The 15,022-nt window shown below is 46.3% G+C and overlaps 1 protein-coding gene across 3 annotated transcripts in view; it reads right to left on the reverse strand.

Annotated features, from left to right (window-relative positions):
* Positions 1-206: 206 nt before the first annotated feature.
* FLT3 (fms related receptor tyrosine kinase 3) overlaps positions 207-15,022 on the reverse strand; it is a 469,875-nt gene continuing 455,059 nt past the window's right edge. For 2 of the 3 annotated variants that reach the window (XM_078655995.1, XM_078655994.1), the window contains exon 24: positions 207-1,821. In XM_078655995.1, coding sequence (XP_078512121.1) covers positions 1,684-1,821 — 138 coding nt within the window. In that variant the 3' untranslated portion in view covers positions 207-1,683. The remainder of the gene's footprint in view (positions 1,822-15,022) is intronic. The other variant, XR_013599399.1, reaches the window with a different exon arrangement.

A 15,022-nucleotide genomic window follows, 5' to 3' on the forward strand; every position in this document is an offset into this window, starting at 1 on the left:
ATATGCAGTGTAGAGCAGCATACACAACTGTACATCTTTAGTTATTTATTGTTAACTAGAACATTATTTTTCTTTTTTGAACTACCCTACCTATCAATTTGCACACCGATTAACCTGGCACTAATGATTGACAGTAGTTAGAATCATCTAAAATAAGACCTGTTCTCTGTAGTTATTCATATTTAATAGGAAATACAAACACAAAATACATGTTTTGCTGTCTTTATTTAGCTGTAAAAATCAGTAAAAAAGGAAAACTGGGAACTTTAATTATATTAAACATACATTTCATGTACAAAGAAAATAATACACATAACTGATTATCAAAATGTTAAATTTTTTTACAGATAACCATGTTGCATTGGTATTTGTAAGGTGAAGATTCTAATTTGGAAATGTATATTTTACAGTTAGCTGTATTCTCTGTACATGTTATCTAATAACAGTGCTTCCAATTTAAGTTTCTCGGCAGAAGGAGTAAAGTCTAAGGCATACAATTGTACTATTTCCATTTAAAATATTCTTGGATAATCAGCAAACTGAAAATTATACAAAATCGCTATATATATCTTTATAAAAATATAATGACCCACATCAAATGAAATGTGCCTATCAATCTTTGATTTAGAAAATAAACTGTTATATCAATAATGCCAACAATTACGAAATGTTATTTCCCTCTTCCTAAAAGCCTACAACAGTTGTGACCTTTTCATCTGACCTTGTAAAAGCATGCTATTGGCCACTTGATGTTTAAGCCCAGTGGTTCATGATGTGCTGACAATACCAAAAGCATTACTGAGAAGTGCTCTTGATTATTCATCTTTGGTCCTTTACTGTATCCAGGGCCTGCCAAGTATTACCCCTATAGGGCCAGTGCTTAATTTGTAAAAAAAAAAAAGAAAATACTGTTGCCTTCAGCAGGAGGCCACTTCTACTTGCACCACCCAGTGTCCTGCCAGTGCTACATATCACAGTACCAACACACATACCAACCCTCTAACTTCTACTAGTGTGACAATTCTGATTCCAGGCCCCCAAAGCTATAAGAATGGCTTGGGTGACAGGTATTAGTCATTTGTAATGTGTACTGAAGTGATAAACCTCAGTTGTTGTGCTCAACTCTAAATTAGATAAACAGCGCAACCCTGTGGTAGACAGTCATAAGTGCTGGTGCTGGCAATTAAGGGCACCGTACAGTCCACCAGCTCAAATTAAGCATTGCATAGGGCAAATATCGAATCGGACAGCTTTACTAAAGCCTCCAGGGGCTTGTCCGCTGAGTATTTGGGGTTAGATTACTGCATGTATTTCTTTGCATGAAATATGATACTTAGCTGTGCCTGACACCTAAAGCCACCCATGCAGATGTGTGTCTGGTTTACAGCAGCATGTGTGGGGATGGAAATATAAGAGTTTCAAATCTGGGCATCCCAATGCATCCCTGGCTGTATCTCATCAATTATAATTACACTTCGAACCCCTTGAAGCTATTAGATGAAAAACATCACATGACATACTGTACATTTGGGGCACAACTGCAAATTATCTCGAGAAAATTAAGAGCGGTTGTACTCTTGCAGCTTCAAAGTGGCTCTTCCATGTCAGTAGGATTAGTATAGCAGCAGCAGGAAATGTTTTCAGTGGATGCAATGTTCAAGGAGCACACAGTTCAAGAAAGAGTCACTGCACATCTTCTGTCTTATGAGTGTCCTCTCCTGACCGATAGGTGGACGTGGGCCCATCAGCAGTACTGCAGTCTTGAATGTTCTTGTACTCGGAGTGGGACCGACAAAATCGGTGGTCTTTCTTTTGAAAAACCTAACACGTGAAAGGGAAACTGATCATTTTGTTGAAAAGTAACCGACGTTTTCCAACTTAAAAACATAAGGCAGCTTATGGCATTTTATATACATCCATCTTAACATTCACTGTAGGTTAAGGAGAAGGCCTGGACAAATCATTTTCACTTTGTTTCATAAAGATGGTCTGTGAATTGGTGTTAAAATCTGCTGTAGAGGTAATATGGGCAGATTGGAAATTGAATAATTGTTATTATGAACATCTGTCTTCACCACTAATCAATTAGTTTCTGAAGCAAAGTGATTAATATTGTTTTTTACAAATCAATTCGGCATATCTGTTTTTTAAAATGTGTCTTTTTTCAGATTAGAAATTTACTAAAATTCACCTTTTTGCCTTTTAGACAAACAATTATTTACTTTGTAATAGGATAAGGTTGTAAGGACAAAGACTTTCGAAGTATAGACATTCAAATGCCTATGTCATGTGACATGCTGTAAACAGCCAGTGGTGTCTGCTAAATCTGGCAGATCCTCAACAGTAGGAAATAAAGCATTTATTTATTTATTTATTTATGGATTTTGTAGAGCGCACGGCTACCCCCAATGGGGGTGTCCCGGCGCTAAAAACTGATTGGCAGAGAAGAGAGGAAGTAGACTACACAGATACAAAAAGCCAAGTCTTCAGGCGTCTGCGGAAAATCATTTCAGATGGGGCAAATCTAAGATCCATAGGAAGACTGTTCCAGTATTTGGCAGCTAGGACGGCAAAAGCTCTGCCACCCATTCTTGTGCGACGGAATCTAGGCACACACATTAGGCGCAGATTGTTAGAGCGGAGATCCCTGACCGAGTAGGACAACCTCAGTCTTTTTCTTAAGTAGTCTGGGCCAGCTCCATTCAACGCTCGAAAGGCGAGAATGAGCGTTTTGAACTTAATTCGGTTAGCTATAGGCAACCAATGAAGCTCTTTGCGAAACGCCGAGATCGAATGTCTGTAGGGAATGTTACCAATCAATCTTGCGGCCGCATTCTGCACCACCTGGAGACGTTCAATTTGGTACAGAGGAGCCCCTGCATATAGACTGTTCGCGTAATCCAGGTGGGAAGTAATTAAGGCCTGGGTGACAGTTCTACGTGCATCCATAGGTAAAAAAGGGAAAATCTTCCTCATCATTTTTAATTTGCCATAGCAAATCGACGTGACCTTATTGATTTGGGGGCTGCAAGATAGAGTGTCATCGAATATGAACCCCAGGTTACGGGCAGAGTGAACCGGGGTTGGCGGAGGGTTGAGAATCGTAGGCCACCATAAAGAAGGTGGAATGGTCATTTTTTGATTAAAGAACAGAACCTCCGTTTTATCGGTGTTTAATTGCAGATGGTTAGTGGACATCCAGGAGCAGATTTCGCCAAGACAGTGGCGAAAACTGGAGAGGCTGGAGTCAGAGTGATCGCTGAAAGAGAATATAAGCTGAGTATCATCAGCATACGAGATCACTCTGACTCCGCAAGCCTCTACTACCTTAGCCAACGGGGCAAGGTACACATTGAAGAACAGGGGGCTTAACGCTGAGCCCTGTGGGACTCCGCGGACCAGAGGTTTGCATTCTGATTCAAAAGGTCTAAGAAGAACCCTCTGCGATCGCCCTTGGAGGAAGGAACCCAGCCATGATAAGGCAACGCCACTCACTCCAATCTGCTTCATACGGTCAAGGAGGATTTTATGGGATACCGTATCGAAAGCGGCGGACAGGTCGAGGAGGACCAGCATGGCCTCCTCGCCCTTGTCCACACACTCTCGCACAGTCTCTGACACTTCAAGCAGTGCGGTCTCAGTGCTGAAACCAGCACGGAAACCGGACTGGGAATCATGCAGAAGAGAGTAAGTTTCCAGGTATTCCGCTAATTGAAGTTGGACTGCCTTTTCCAAAACCTTAGCAGGTTTGGGAAGCAGAGAGATAGGCCGATAATTACTAAATTGTGTAGGGTCGGCATCAGCTTTCTTCAAAATGGGTACCAGCAGAGCTTCCTTCCAGGCTAAAGGGAACTGGCCTAGTTGTAAAGAGGCGTTCCAAATGGAAATAAGAGGCTCTAACAGTAAAGTGGCCAACTCATTCATGATTTTAGGGGGGACCGGGTCCAAGGGGGAACCTGATTTGCACTGTAATAATAGTTTATGTGCAAGATTAGGAGTGAGGTCCTTAAAAGCAGCTAAAGTAGGAACAATGTCCTGGTTAGTTGGAACCGGGATAAGGGAGAGGTCCAGAGTACCAGCTAGAGGGAAAGAGGCAGCAATTTTATCGATTTTTTCTTGAAAGAAGTCTGATAGTCCGTTACAAAGAGACTGACTAGCAGGATTAATGGGTGTCATAGCAGGGGGTTTGACAAAGTCCTTGACAATATTAAACAGTGTTTTAGCCGAATTGTCTGCGTCTTTAATTTGTGAGGTGAAAAACTCTTTCATGGCTAATTTTCTTGATTTGGTGAAATTCCTAAGGGCCATTCTATAGATAGTTTTTGCCTCAAGGTCGTACGTAAGTCTCCATTTACGTTCGAGTTTTTTACAATGGCTTTTTTCTTTACGTAAGGCATCTGAAAACCAGGGAGCAGAAGGGCGAGATCTAGCAGATGACATCGCTATACAAGGGGCAATTTCATCGATCGCCGCCAATAGAGTGGTGTTAAACTTAGTAACACAGGTATCAATATTTCCTAAGCTTAACTCAAGAGAGCAACTGAATATTGGCTCTAGGGAAGTACAAGTGACCTTATGCCATTTTCTTCTCTGGCCTGGCCCTGGTTTCACCGGGATGGGAGCCTGAGGGATGGAAATGTCAAATGCAAGCAAAAAGTGATCAGACCATGTAAGGGGGAGAGAAGGGTGCGTACTAGTCCCTGGGAGGTTGGAAAAAATAAGGTCTAGCGTGTGGCCGGCTACATGCGTCGGACCATGGATGAGTTGCGTCAGGCTCAGGCTCTGAAGAGAGTCGAGAAGACGGATGGCTTGGGTACAGGTGGGGTCATCAACGTGGAGGTTAAAGTCACCCAGAACTATAAAGTGAGGGTGCTTAAGGGAAAGGTCCGTGATGACATGTACCAGTTGTAACAGGGCTGAGGGAGAGGCTTTAGGGGGGTTGTAAACTAGAATACCGGTAAGAAAAACTGCGGCAGAATCCGCAACAGAAAAATAAATGGCTTCAATCAGACCAATATTGGTGATTTTCTTTATGATAATATTCAGGTGGGTTTTAAACAGGATGGCAAGTCCACCTCCTGTCTTTCCCTCCCGGTTGGCGCCTACATAGCGATAGTCTGGGGGGGTAGCTAGAAAAATGTCTGGATTTGAAGTATCTTTGGTCCATGATTCCGTAAGGAATAATATATCCCAACAGTAAGTAGTGAGGGTCGACCAAATTTCATTGGCATGCCGGGGCAGGGAGCGACAATTAATCAATGCTAGTTTTAACGGGCAAGAAGACAAAGCGGTGGGAAGAGGGAGGGTACGTTCGCGCCATGGGGGAATCAATAGGGAGCAGTGGGAGCATTGAAAAGAGCGGCCATCTAAATCAATAGGGGAGCAGCGGTCAGATGGAGAACATGAGCCCGCTCCTACTAATATCAGCTGATCTCTGGTCCAACTGATGCCGGTCTCTCTCACATCCAGGGCAGGGGGACTGGCCCTAGGCCCGGGACAGGCGCGGACGGGCGCAGACGGGCTTGCCTTAGGCGCGCCTTCGGCGCGCCATCGTCGCGCCTGCTGCGCCCGTCCGCTGCGCGGCCGGGAAATGTGATTGCTTTTACACATGACAGGAGGGTGGGAGTGGTCGCGAAGCTGTACCGCTACCCTCCCTACCTGCCTTCCCAAGATGGCGGCGTACTTCCGCGTCTACCGGCGTCAGCGCTTGCAATCGGCTGCGCCGGTAGAATGAGGCTTCTGTCGGGAGCCACGAAGGAGAAGTAAGTCTCTCCCGCAACGAGCGTAATTATCAGGAATTTAAAAACGCACCTAATAAAATATGTACAATGTTAAGATTCGGTCCTGAATAAATACAAAATGCACAACACAAGTGATAGAAGGAAGAGAAGAGCGCCCCCGGCTTTTCGCCTCAGGGGAAAGTACCCAATCAATTATTACACAGGGTTACACTCAGCACTCCTTAAATAAGGCGGGAGGGCGGGAGTGGTCGCGAAGCTGTACCGCTACCCTCCCTACCTGCCTTCCCAAGATGGCGGCGTACTTCCGCGTCTACCGGCGTCAGCGCTTGCAGTCGGCTGCGCCGGTAGAATGAGGCTTCTGTCGGGAGCCACGAAGGAGAAGTAAGTCTCTCCCGCAACGAGCGTAATTATCAGGAATTTAAAAACGCACCTAATAAAATATGTACAATGTTAAGATTCGGTCCTGAATAAATACAAAATGCACAACACAAGTGATAGAAGGAAGAGAAGAGCGCCCCCGGCTTTTCGCCTCAGGGGAAAGTACCCAATCAATTATTACTATTACTATTTATTATTACTATTATTACTATTAAAGCATATTTCTAGGAACTGGGGTTACACTTCATATAATGTTTGACTTTGGCTACCAGTACATAGTGACTTCTGGTAATGGAATAAGTAGTCCACATCCCTTGAAAGAAGCATGTAGCTGTGGGTGCACAAAGGAAGCAAGTACAGAGAGATGGTCAAGCCTAGTAAGGCCCTTTTCACTCTAATCTTGGAAATGCCTAAAGGCCGTCATGAAGGCTCCCACGTTTCCCAGGCGCCTTCATCACCAGGTCATTCATCCAGGCTTTTGCTTTGCATTCTGAGACTAATCGGATTTTATGATAAAATAAATAGAATGATACATCTCAGACTGCAAAACAAAATCCTGGATTTGATGAGCTAAAAACTCATACAAGACTCCACAGCCCGGAGAAATCATGCGCCTGATTCACAACGGTAAACTGAGATGAAAGTCTAACTTTCTGACTCTCAGCATTCACATGGGCATTTACGAGTATTAAAGTTAGATTTTTGTCTCAGTTAAACTTAAGTTTTGGTCTTAAGTTTAACTGAGACCAAAACTGAGACAAAAGGTCATATTATCAAGAAAGGGCGATATATTATCGCCGCTTTTATTGTCAGGAAACTGCCACTAAAGCGGCGATAATGGGCTTGATAATAGGCCCTTGTGAATTCCCATAGAAGCCCAGGTTAACACCAGAACCTGGGCTTCTATGGGAATTCACAAGGGCCTATTATCAAGCCCATTATCGCCGCTGTAGCGGCATTTTCCTGCCGATAAAAGCGGCGATAATGTATCGCCCTTTCTTGATAATATGGCCCCAGCTTTACTACCCATAAATGCCCTTTGTAAATACCGAAAGTCGGAAATTTATACTTTCATCTCAGTTTGCCTTCGTGAATCGGACCCAATGACTATTGGCAGTTGGAGTTAGGGGATCTCCTACTAAGTTTGGAAATCCCAAACACAACTCCAATTCTCCAAGTCCTTACTGTAGAACCAATAAACAGATGGGATTTGAGCATCAGAAGAATATGTCTTGTATAGGAAAGGAAAGAAACAGTGGAGGTGTTACGTGAACCCAATCTGGCCCAGCTCAAGATGACAACAGCCAATGGGTTTTAATTGTCTGATACTATCTCCTCATCCTCACTTTTTTCCTCTCCACCATCCTTATTTACTGCTGTGATACATTACTCCTTAGTAATAGAATATTTACATTACCAAATATAATTTTAGACGCCTCTCTTAAAAACATTTTAATTTCCATTTGGCAGTGGCTGAGGGTGCATGTTTAACGTGTACCATCATGTAAGTATTTTTTTTTCTATGTTTATCCTTCTATATAGGTCGAAGCCATCTAACATTTGGATATTTGGATAATTACATTGATATCAATGGACATGTCGTGACAGTCAAATTTTTGTATAGGGCCGTGGGATATTTCATATTCCCAAATTCCTAATGTTGCCCTCTTTACTGTACAGCAGAGTTGTTCATATTGGTTAGGGTACACTTCCTTGATCTATAATGCCACCAGAAATTGGACTAGTTTTTCTTCGCCATATTTTGCTCGGGGTTTTAGAAGGGAAAGCAATATTTGAAAGATGTATTGGAGAGAACTGTCCACATACAAATAACTTCGTGTATTTTGAGAAACTAATAAGAATTTGCAAATACAAAGGCTATTGGTTATGGCAGAAGCCCCATTGGAGATGGCTAGTATTCAGATATAAACAAAGGGGACTCCCTTATATTGCAAGCAATGTTTTAAAGAGGTAGTGCTTCTTGATTCCTGTAGGCATTTTGAACGTCAAAAATGAGTACAACAGTCAAGAAGAAAGGCGGATGTATGTAGAGCATGGCAGTGGCTGTTGCCCCATTCTGCATAGTATTTAATTTTAAATTAAGTTTTAGCCTCGTCAATATTATCTTCACTTCATTAATGTTGGCTGAGTAGGGATTTGCCCCTGGCCCAGTGGCATCACTACATTAAACCTAAGAATTTGCTAGTTTGCTTTACTTTTTTTAATACACTTTTTTGTAGTTGTCAAGTTTCGTCCCCTCTCTGCATGCATGAGTCTGCTCTAAGTTACTCTTCTGTCGCTAAGCTCTCAAAAGTGTCACATGTTCACTGTAGTTTGTAATGCTACTTGTACCATAATTCTACAAGCATGCTCTATATTTGCATCTTCTTTCTTTCTTATATTTCACCTTCTCCCCAGCCATCAGCTTTTAGTAATTTGTCATTTTTGCAAGTCCCTCTGTGGTGTTGCATACCTTTTGATCGAACACATTCAAATGCCATATAGAATGGTAAACACTGAAGAAATAGAAGTCAAAAGATTGAGGGCTATTTTTAAAATGTGTTGAATGGGATACTCCGTCAAAATGTGAAGGATATCCTATCTACCACATAACAAGTGCCAGGAGGAATAATGCATTTCTAATACGGCAAACAGGGTACATCTGCCACATTTGTGATGAAGCATTCCATTTGTCAAACTTTAAATAAGGCCCACAGTCTTAGATTTGTTTCCGACTGTTTTTGCTTCGTTGCTGTTGTTAAACTTCTTATCTGGTATATCATACTCTCTGCCTGTTTGTGGTACACAGGAGATAGATCATCAATCCCTATAGTTTTGATATGCCATTCCTTCACTACAGTATCTAACTGTCCTATGCTGTATAGACTTGAGCTCGTGCACACTGGAGTGATGTTTTGCTCCATCTGAGCATTGTCCATTTTATACCTTACATAGCCACTTCCGGGTTGTCACAGCTGTCGCAGCGCTTGCGCTCCTCGCAAATAACACACCGAGGCAGAGGTAAGGAATGCACGTCTTACTTTATTCCCTGCCAGCCTCACACTGGCTTACAGACTAAACTCCTCCCTGTGACTCACTTCCTTTTCCTGTTGCCTGTCCTGTCTCATACAGGAGGTCAGGCAGGGCGACACTACATCTCCCCTGTTTTGCAGAGTCTCACTTCTTCTATATCTCTTCAACCAAACGTCGAGGCTTCCTGATTAAGCGTTGCGGTCGTTCTCTGTGTCTTGTCACGGGACCGTGACTGTGAGGACTGTATTGATGTGTAGTTTCCACCATCCGCATGGGGCTATGATGATTTGGGTCACTGTTGTCACTCTGGTTGGAAGAGTCACTTGAGAATGGGCTTGGCGTGGCATCATGGCCGCCACGTCGGTTGCATTTCCTGAAGTGCGAGATGTTTCTTGTCACTTGTTTGTGGTCAGCTTTGGCTGTGACCATGGTCCCTTTCTTCTTGGTGACCTGCATGGGAATGTCGAGGTATCGACTATCTGCTTTGGATCGCTGCTCACTTCGCACTATTACCCAGTCTCCTTCTTGTATGTTGGAGTCTTTGGCATGTCTACGTTGATCAGCATATGTTTTCATTTGATTTTTCCGGGTGTGATCAATGTCCACAAGGGTGTTGTGATCAACGGTGACTGTCCGTTGTTGCAGACTGTCATTCAGCATGGGCAGTCTTGTCCTGGGTGTCCTTCCTAGCATTACAGTTGCTGGGCACTGGGCTGTGGTGTTGTGCGGCGTATTCCGATAAGCTCTGAGTACTTCGTTTAGTGTCTGCTGGACATCTCGGTGGGTCAGTTCTGCCTGCTGGATTGCTCTTTTTAGTGTCCCCATAAAACGCTCCACCATGCCATTGGCCTGTGGCCATAGCGGAGTAATTTTCTGGTGCTTGAAGTTGAGGTGGGTCGCGAAGTTCGTGAAATCATGACCGTTGAAAGGAGGTCCATTGTCTGTTTTTACTCGCAGTGGGATGCCCCAGGCTGCAAATATCTCATCAAGCACTGGGATTACTGTCGTTGCTCGAGTTGATGATATCAATTGTGCAAAGGGGAAGCGGGAGTATTCATCCATGGCAACAATGATGTACTGTCCTGATTGTAGTGGGCCAAAGAAGTCGACCGCTATCTGTTGCCATACTCCGTCTGGCAGTTCTGACATTTGTAACGGTGCCGGTGGCTCTTCCTTGCTGACTACTTGGCAAGTGACACAGTCCTTCAGAGTTGTCTCGACCATGTAGTCAAGGGTGGGGAACCAGACACGTTCTCTCAGGGCTTTCTTGGTTGCATTAATGCCTCTGTGTCCTTCGTGTGCCAGGTTGATGACTCCTTGGCGTAATTTAAGAGGAATTACAATCCTCCCCCCTCTCAAAAGGAGACCATTGTCACTGATGGAAAGTTCTTCGCGCACTCGTTGGAATGCGGCTAGGTCCTGTCGGAGTTGAGCAGACTCGGAGGAGGACTGCTTCGTGTCCCTCCAGGAGTTGGAGCGAATTCGGGCCATCACTGCTTGGACAAGGGGGTCGAGTGCAGACGCCTCCTGGATGGCTTCAAGGGGAACTGTGGGAGGACACGCAGCGTCAACAACAAAATGAAGATATTCGTCAGCTACGGAGAGCGCAGAACGGGCACCCGCCAGTGGGTGTCGCGACATGAAATCAGCTGGGTTTTCAGCTTTCCCGGGTTTATGGATGATGGAGAAGACATAGTCTTGGAGGCGCAGGCCCCACCGCTCAATGCGTGGTGGCATTTTCGCATTGGGGTTGCCAAAGATGGTAATGAGTGCCTGATGATCCGTGATGATCGTGAAATGTTTGCCATACACGAAAAGGTGGAAGTGTTCGCAGGCCCACACCACGGCCAGGCTTTCCTTCTCCGGCTGAGAGTATGCTTTTTCTGTATCTGTCAGACTGCGACTAGCGTAGGCGATGATGTGACGCTGGTCTGAGTCTTCTCGGTATTGGGCCAGAATGGCACCTAGGCCCACAGGACTGGCATCCACAGTGATTTCAGTTTTCTTTTTCGTGTCGAAGTACGCCAGATTGATGGCAGACCCCACGGCATGTTTGATGACAGAGAATGCATGTTGACACGCCTCCGTCCAGTCGAATGGCTGACCTTGGCGAGTGAGTTCTCGCAGGGGGTAGCTGATCGTGGCGTAGTCACGGATGTACCTCGCGCAGTAGCTGGCCATGCCAAGGAAAGAGCGTAGGTCAGTGACATCACGGGGTTTCTGAGTGTCAGCCAGGGCAGCCACTTTCTCAGGGTCTGGTCTCATGCCCTCCTTCGAGAAAATGTGTCCGTAGAATTTTAAGGTGTCTTTATGGAATTCACACTTGCTCGCGTTAAGTGTGAGGTTTGCCGACATCAGTGCATGGCAGACCCTGTCCAGGGCCGTGTCGTGTTCAGTTCTGTCCTTCCCAAACACCAGCAGGTCGTCACTGTAGTTGAAGGCATTTGGGATGCCTTGGATGACTCGTCTGATGGCTTCCTGGAAAATCTCGGCAGCCGAGGATATACCAAAGTTCAGGCGTTTGTAACGAAAAAGGCCTTGGTGAGTGGTAAAAGTTGTGATATATCTCGATTTGTCATGGAGCTCCAGCTGGTGATAGCCTTTATTAAGGTCGAGCTTGGAGAATACTGTGGCACCATTCAGCTTGGTAATCATGTCACTGATATGCGGCCCAGGATGGCGTTCCCGCTCGATGGCAGTGTTGGGCGCGCGCATGTCAATGCACAGCCTGACCTTGTTGTCTTCTCCTCGTTTCGGAACCACTACAACAGGCGATACCCACGGAGTGGGACCCGTTGTACGTTCTATGATGTCTGTGCGAAGGAGATCTTGGAGCTCATCATCAACGGCCTTTTGTAGATGGAATGGCACCTTCCTATGGTGTTGGGCGATCGGTGTCACGTTCTCGTTGATGTGAAGCTTTACTTTGAAATGATTGAGCTTCCCAAGCCCTTTGAATAAATTGGGAAATTTAGCAACGATGTCGGGAGTGTCCTCCGTCATGTAGAGGAGTTCCACGAGTTTGAGTCTTTCTGCTGTGGGGAGACTGAGGAGACAATCTGCCAGATCTGGTCCCTCCACTACGTGAATGTAGGCATCAATTGTCCGGTCTTTGAACGTGAGTGTGGTGCGGAAACGGCCTAGACAAGGCAGTGGTTTGCGTGACGTCCACGTGAAGACACGGACAGCAGCAGGTTCCAGTTTAGGCTTGTGTTTCATGGATTGATGTTCTAAAGCACAGATGTAATTTAGAGATGCTCCAGAGTCCAAGACAAATTTAGCTGGGTGGTCGCCTATCAGGATGTCGAGCTTTGGATATCGCTTCAGACGATCTGGGTCAGCAACCATGCATATGTACTCATCACGTTCCGGAGTAGTTACCATGCATATGTATTCATCACTGTCTTGTGACATGAGGGTGCGCGATGGTGACTCACTGGATGTGTCTCTGCGGGACCGATAGGAGTCCGTCACATGGCGTCTGGAGCGATGGCTGCTTCCGGAACGACCTCTTGACTGTTGTGAGTATGCTGACTGGACGCTGGAGTCGGACGAGCTAGAGGACCTGCGTCCCTTGTCTTTTATGGCTCGGGCGTGATGGCGTGACTCATGCCCCTTGGTTGATGATCGGTGACTAGGTTGCTTGGCTTGGCATGCGACCTCGAAGTGATTGTCTCTTCCACAGCGGTGGCATCGTTGCCCGATGGCTGGGCACTGTCCTGAGTGGGGGTAGTCCTGACCGCACCTATAACAGGTGGGTGACGCTTTTGAGGGTCTCGTGTGTCGCGAGCTTCGACGTGACGGTTGAGACCTGTAGGACTTGGAGGTGGGCTTGACGGGCTTGGAGGACCGGTGTGCTTGAATGCACAAAGCGTGGTCCTTGTGATCTGATGATTTCTGTGTCCCCATACGCTTCGCGTAGTCTTCCGCCTGGTCATTGATTCTTGTTAGTTCCTCGATTTCCTCTAGTGTGTATGGTTTCTTTAGGAGCCTTCGGCGCAGGGCTTCAGACGAGCAGCCGTCGATGATGCGGAGCCTCAGGGCATCTTCCGTCTTAAAGTTATCAAAGTCGCAGTATCGTGCAAGTCTCCTTATGCGCATGATGAAGTCACTCATACATTCGTCTTTCTCCTGCGTGGCGAGGTTGAACGTGTGTCGCTCATAATCCACATTGCGTTTGTGGAGAAAACGCCTGTCAAGTGCAGCTTTGGTTTCATCATAGGTAGCTGTTGCAGCATTGGGCAGCTCTTTGATGATTTGCGCAATGTCCGGACCAATCAGATTCCTTAGAGCCACAAGTTTTTGCTTATTGTCTTGTACTAGGGATCCGACCATGTAGTCTTCAAAGTCTTCACTCCATGTTTTCCACGATGGGCCCATGGTGTTGCCTGGCGTCAGCGGTAGAGGCTGAGGTTGGCGCATGAAGGAGGCACCCACCGGGTTGTTCGCCATTGCCGGTGCAGTGGGAGCAGTGCCTCTGGTGCTGGGAGCTGGGCTTCCTGTGCTGGGAGCAGGGCTTCCTGAGCTTGCTGTGCTTGATGCACTTGATGCTGTGGTGGCAGCGCTTGATGAGCTGTCAGGGCCCGGATTGGACATCTGCACTCTGTGGAAGCGTTTATCCGGTGCTTATTAGTTGCACGCAGTGTTTATATGTTGTATTATTCTCTTTATTGAGTAATCTTGTTTCTCAGGTGCCTCTGTGGACTGGTAATGTCTTTTTTTTTTGCAAAGGCGCCTGACCTTAAGATGGCCGCCAGAGAGAGCGCGTGGGTCTGTTGAAGGGCGGCGCCTGACTCCAAAATGGCCGCCGCGTGGGACAGTAGGCCTCGTGTCTCTGTCCCTGGACCCGGCAGACAGCACGCGTGAGGGGAGCGGTCGGGTTTGAACTCACCGGCGCTCCTCACGCTGTGTCCCGCTCTGGCTCTTCTCTCTTCGCTCGCGCCTGGGATCGGGTGCTGCTCTCCAGCGCTACACACTCGGCTGCTCACTTCTGGCACGTGGGGTCGCGCTCTGGCATACGCGCCTACATCCTGGTGCGGCAGTCGGGTGTCTGGGGTGTTTTCGAGCGCCCGCGCTCTGGATCCTTCGCGCCTCTCCTCCCAGGGCAGTATCGGCGAGCGCTTCTCACCGGCTGCAGTCGAGTGCTTCTTGGGCTTTGGCGGATTTTCTTTCCGCTGCAGGGTTCGGTGGTCGGCCACGTTGGGTGGCTGAGCGGGGCTGCTTGTGGGGTTTAGAAACATCCCATCCTCGTCGCCATTGTTGCAGCGCTTGCGCTCCTCGCAAATAACACACCGAGGCAGAGGTAAGGAATGCACGTCTTACTTTATTCCCTGCCAGCCTCACACTGGCTTACAGACTAAACTCCTCCCTGTGACTCACTTCCTTTTCCTGTTGCCTGTCCTGTCTCATACAGGAGGTCAGGCAGGGCGACACTACAACAGCTACTTTACTAGACCATTGCATTGGCAATAGAGGGTTTTTCATGACCCCTGTGATCTACTTATATTGTGTTACTTAAAGTGTCATATGTCAGGCACTGACATATACATAGGAGCGCTACAAATATGGAAATGTCATGCGTAAGGAAACTGAAAGCTTTGCAGCTATGAGCAGGAGGGGAACAGAACCAGCAGCTCCCAATCAATGATCTTTCCGGTCCTCATCGTCTGCTGTTCTCCCATATCTAAAAGTGACAGTGCAACTTACTGATAAGCCGACCTGTGATGTTCTGTACATAAATAGCTCTAAACACCTAGAACGTTGTTGGGACCCATCATGTCATATGAATCAGTTTACAATCCTTTATGTTTTTTATGTCTGCCGCATACCTCAGGTACTTTGCCCTTGCCCACCCCTGATGCTTTCTGCTT

The sequence above is a fragment of the Lissotriton helveticus genome, chromosome 8 (genome assembly GCF_964261635.1).
Source record: "Lissotriton helveticus chromosome 8, aLisHel1.1, whole genome shotgun sequence".
Taxonomy (NCBI): Eukaryota; Metazoa; Chordata; class Amphibia; order Caudata; family Salamandridae; genus Lissotriton; species Lissotriton helveticus.